The sequence below is a fragment of the Manacus vitellinus genome, unplaced genomic scaffold (assembly GCF_001715985.3).
Source record: "Manacus vitellinus isolate BGI_N305 unplaced genomic scaffold, ASM171598v3 scaffold_120_pilon, whole genome shotgun sequence".
NCBI lineage: Eukaryota > Metazoa > Chordata > Aves > Passeriformes > Pipridae > Manacus > Manacus vitellinus.
The window spans coordinates 315,091-317,200 of record NW_021938898.1 but is presented as its reverse complement, the minus strand read 5'-3'; the positions used below and the strand labels follow the sequence as shown (position 1 = coordinate 317,200).

At 62.4% G+C, this 2,110-nt stretch overlaps 1 protein-coding gene across 1 annotated transcript in view; it reads right to left on the bottom strand.

The window, feature by feature from the left end:
• SRCIN1 (SRC kinase signaling inhibitor 1) overlaps window positions 1-2,110 on the bottom strand; it is a gene marked incomplete at its 5' end in the record, with an annotated part of 41,260 nt that overhangs the window by 9,582 nt on the left and 29,568 nt on the right. The window contains 4 exons of the mRNA XM_029965859.1: window positions 5-186; window positions 981-1,128; window positions 1,546-1,676; window positions 1,868-2,043. Coding sequence (XP_029821719.1) covers window positions 5-186; window positions 981-1,128; window positions 1,546-1,676; window positions 1,868-2,043 — 637 coding nt within the window. The remainder of the gene's footprint in view (window positions 1-4; window positions 187-980; window positions 1,129-1,545; window positions 1,677-1,867; window positions 2,044-2,110) is intronic.

The following is a 2,110-nucleotide window of genomic DNA, read 5'->3' as shown; positions in this document are numbered from 1 at the left end:
TTGCTCTTGGAGGGGTGGCTCTGGGTCTGGGGGGGGCTGTGCCCGAAGCTGGGCATGCCCAGGCTCACGGGGGGGCTGGTGGGCATCTCCAAATCCAGCCCTTTGCTGAAGTCTGTCTCGGGGGCCACCTTCTTGGGGGACTGGCTGAGGTTGCTGGGGGAGGTCCACACGCCCTCGTCCACTTGCCTGCCAGGGGCACAGCGATGGTGTTGGGGGGGCTGCACGGCACCAGGGGGGGCCACTGCACCCTCCCCACGCCCCAAAAACCCTGTTCTCCTGCTCTGATGGCTGGGAAGGGGTTGGGGCTGATGCTGCAGCCTGTTTTGGGGGAGCACATGAACGAGCCCCTCTGCCTGGCTGCCTGTCTTCGTGAACCTGGGAGGAAATTGGATCTCTCCAAACCCTTCCTCTCCATCAGATCTGGCTGAAACTGCCCTTTGGATCCAGGAGTTATCAGGGATGAGGATGACAGCCAGGCAGTTCAGACACTGCATGATCCTACAGGCTAATTTCCATGGAAAACCAGGCTAGTGATGAGCCCGGGGCGATCCCGGCGCGGCCGAGCCCTGAGCCATCCCGAGAGGTCTCCTAATGGGAAGAGGCAGGGGGGCTCCACGGCCCAGCCTGCCACGAGCATCACATCTGGGAGATGATTTTTGTTTTTTTTCTCCAGCAGAGCAATTCCCTGCTCCTCAGGAAAGGGATTTCTGATCCCACCAAGGGTCGCTTTTCCTTCCTGAGACACAATCCCTCATTTTTCGAAGCGATAAGGAAAAGAGGGGTTCCCACACAGACCTGGAGAGGGCTGAGGGTGGTTTTGATGTTCCTTAGCAGAAAAATGAGCCATTTACCAATGTCCCTTGGATGCCCCTCTGTCCTGATGGATGACTTTGGGATTTGGGATTAAGGCAGAGGATGCCGACACACGTGGGGACACAGGGACAGCCGAGGTGTCCAAGGGGCTGGGTTTGGGGGCTCACCTGCGGATCTGGGCGAGGGTGTCTGTCACTGTCTTGCAGCGTTTGAGGAGCCCATCGAGCCGGTTCGGCTCCTCCTTGAGGAACTTCACAGCTTCCACCTCCACCCGCAGCACCACCCGCATCTTGCTCTGCAGGCTGGGGAACTGGGCTGGGGGGGGACATCGGGGGTCACCACGGCCCCTTTGTGCCAGGGAGACCCTCCCAGTGCCCACCCCACACCCACCAACAGCACCATGTCCATCATACCCAGGGCAAGAGCACCCTGCCAGGTTGGAGCAGGAAGGGTGGATCCTGGGAAGCCTGGGCTTTCCCCAGGCCCCTCATCCCTTCTCCATCCACCCACAGGCACCAGTTTTAGCCCATGAAGGCCCCTCCACATCCAGGGGCAGCAGGACACACCCAGTGCTGATGGGCACCGGGATACCCTCTCCAGGAATGCAGAGGGACACGCTGGCGGGTGCAAACACTCAAACCCAGAGGCAACGGGCATCCTGGAGCATCCCACACGCAGGGATGGAGCAGGGAAACACGGGAAGGCTCCGCCTGCCCCCCGGCCCATCCTCACCCTTCAGGTCTGTGAGCGTCTCCCCCAGCTGCTTGAGCACCACCGCCTTCTCCTCCAGCTCCTGCACAGGGATCAGCCGGTGATTGTGGGCCAGATCCTTCTGGATCTTCTCCACAGACTTCTCCAGGTCACTGCGAGCACAGAAGGAGGGCGGGGGTGTCACTGTTGTGCCCCAGAGAACCCCAGGGGGGGCAGAAGGGAGAGGACCACCGGGCTGGGGACCCCTCCTCGGGCAGGGACACGTCCCGGCAGCGGGCAGACCTGCAGCCAGGGAGGATCCAACCCCTCGAGGGGGGTGCAGGGACCCCCTGCCCGGGCTCACTTGAGCTGCTGGGTGATGAGCTCCTCCTCGTTGAGGTAGCGGAGCCGCTCCTCCTCCACGAGGCTGCGCTGGCGCTGCAGAGGGTCCTCGTGCTTGCGCACGGTGTCCGTCACCCGCACGCTGATCTCCGTCTCCGTCCGCCGCAGCAGCGTCTTCACCGCCTCCTGGTTCTGCAGCTGCGCGGATGGAAAGTGGATTCAGGATGGGTGAGACCCTCCCCAGTGGGTGATGGGCCCCCACAAG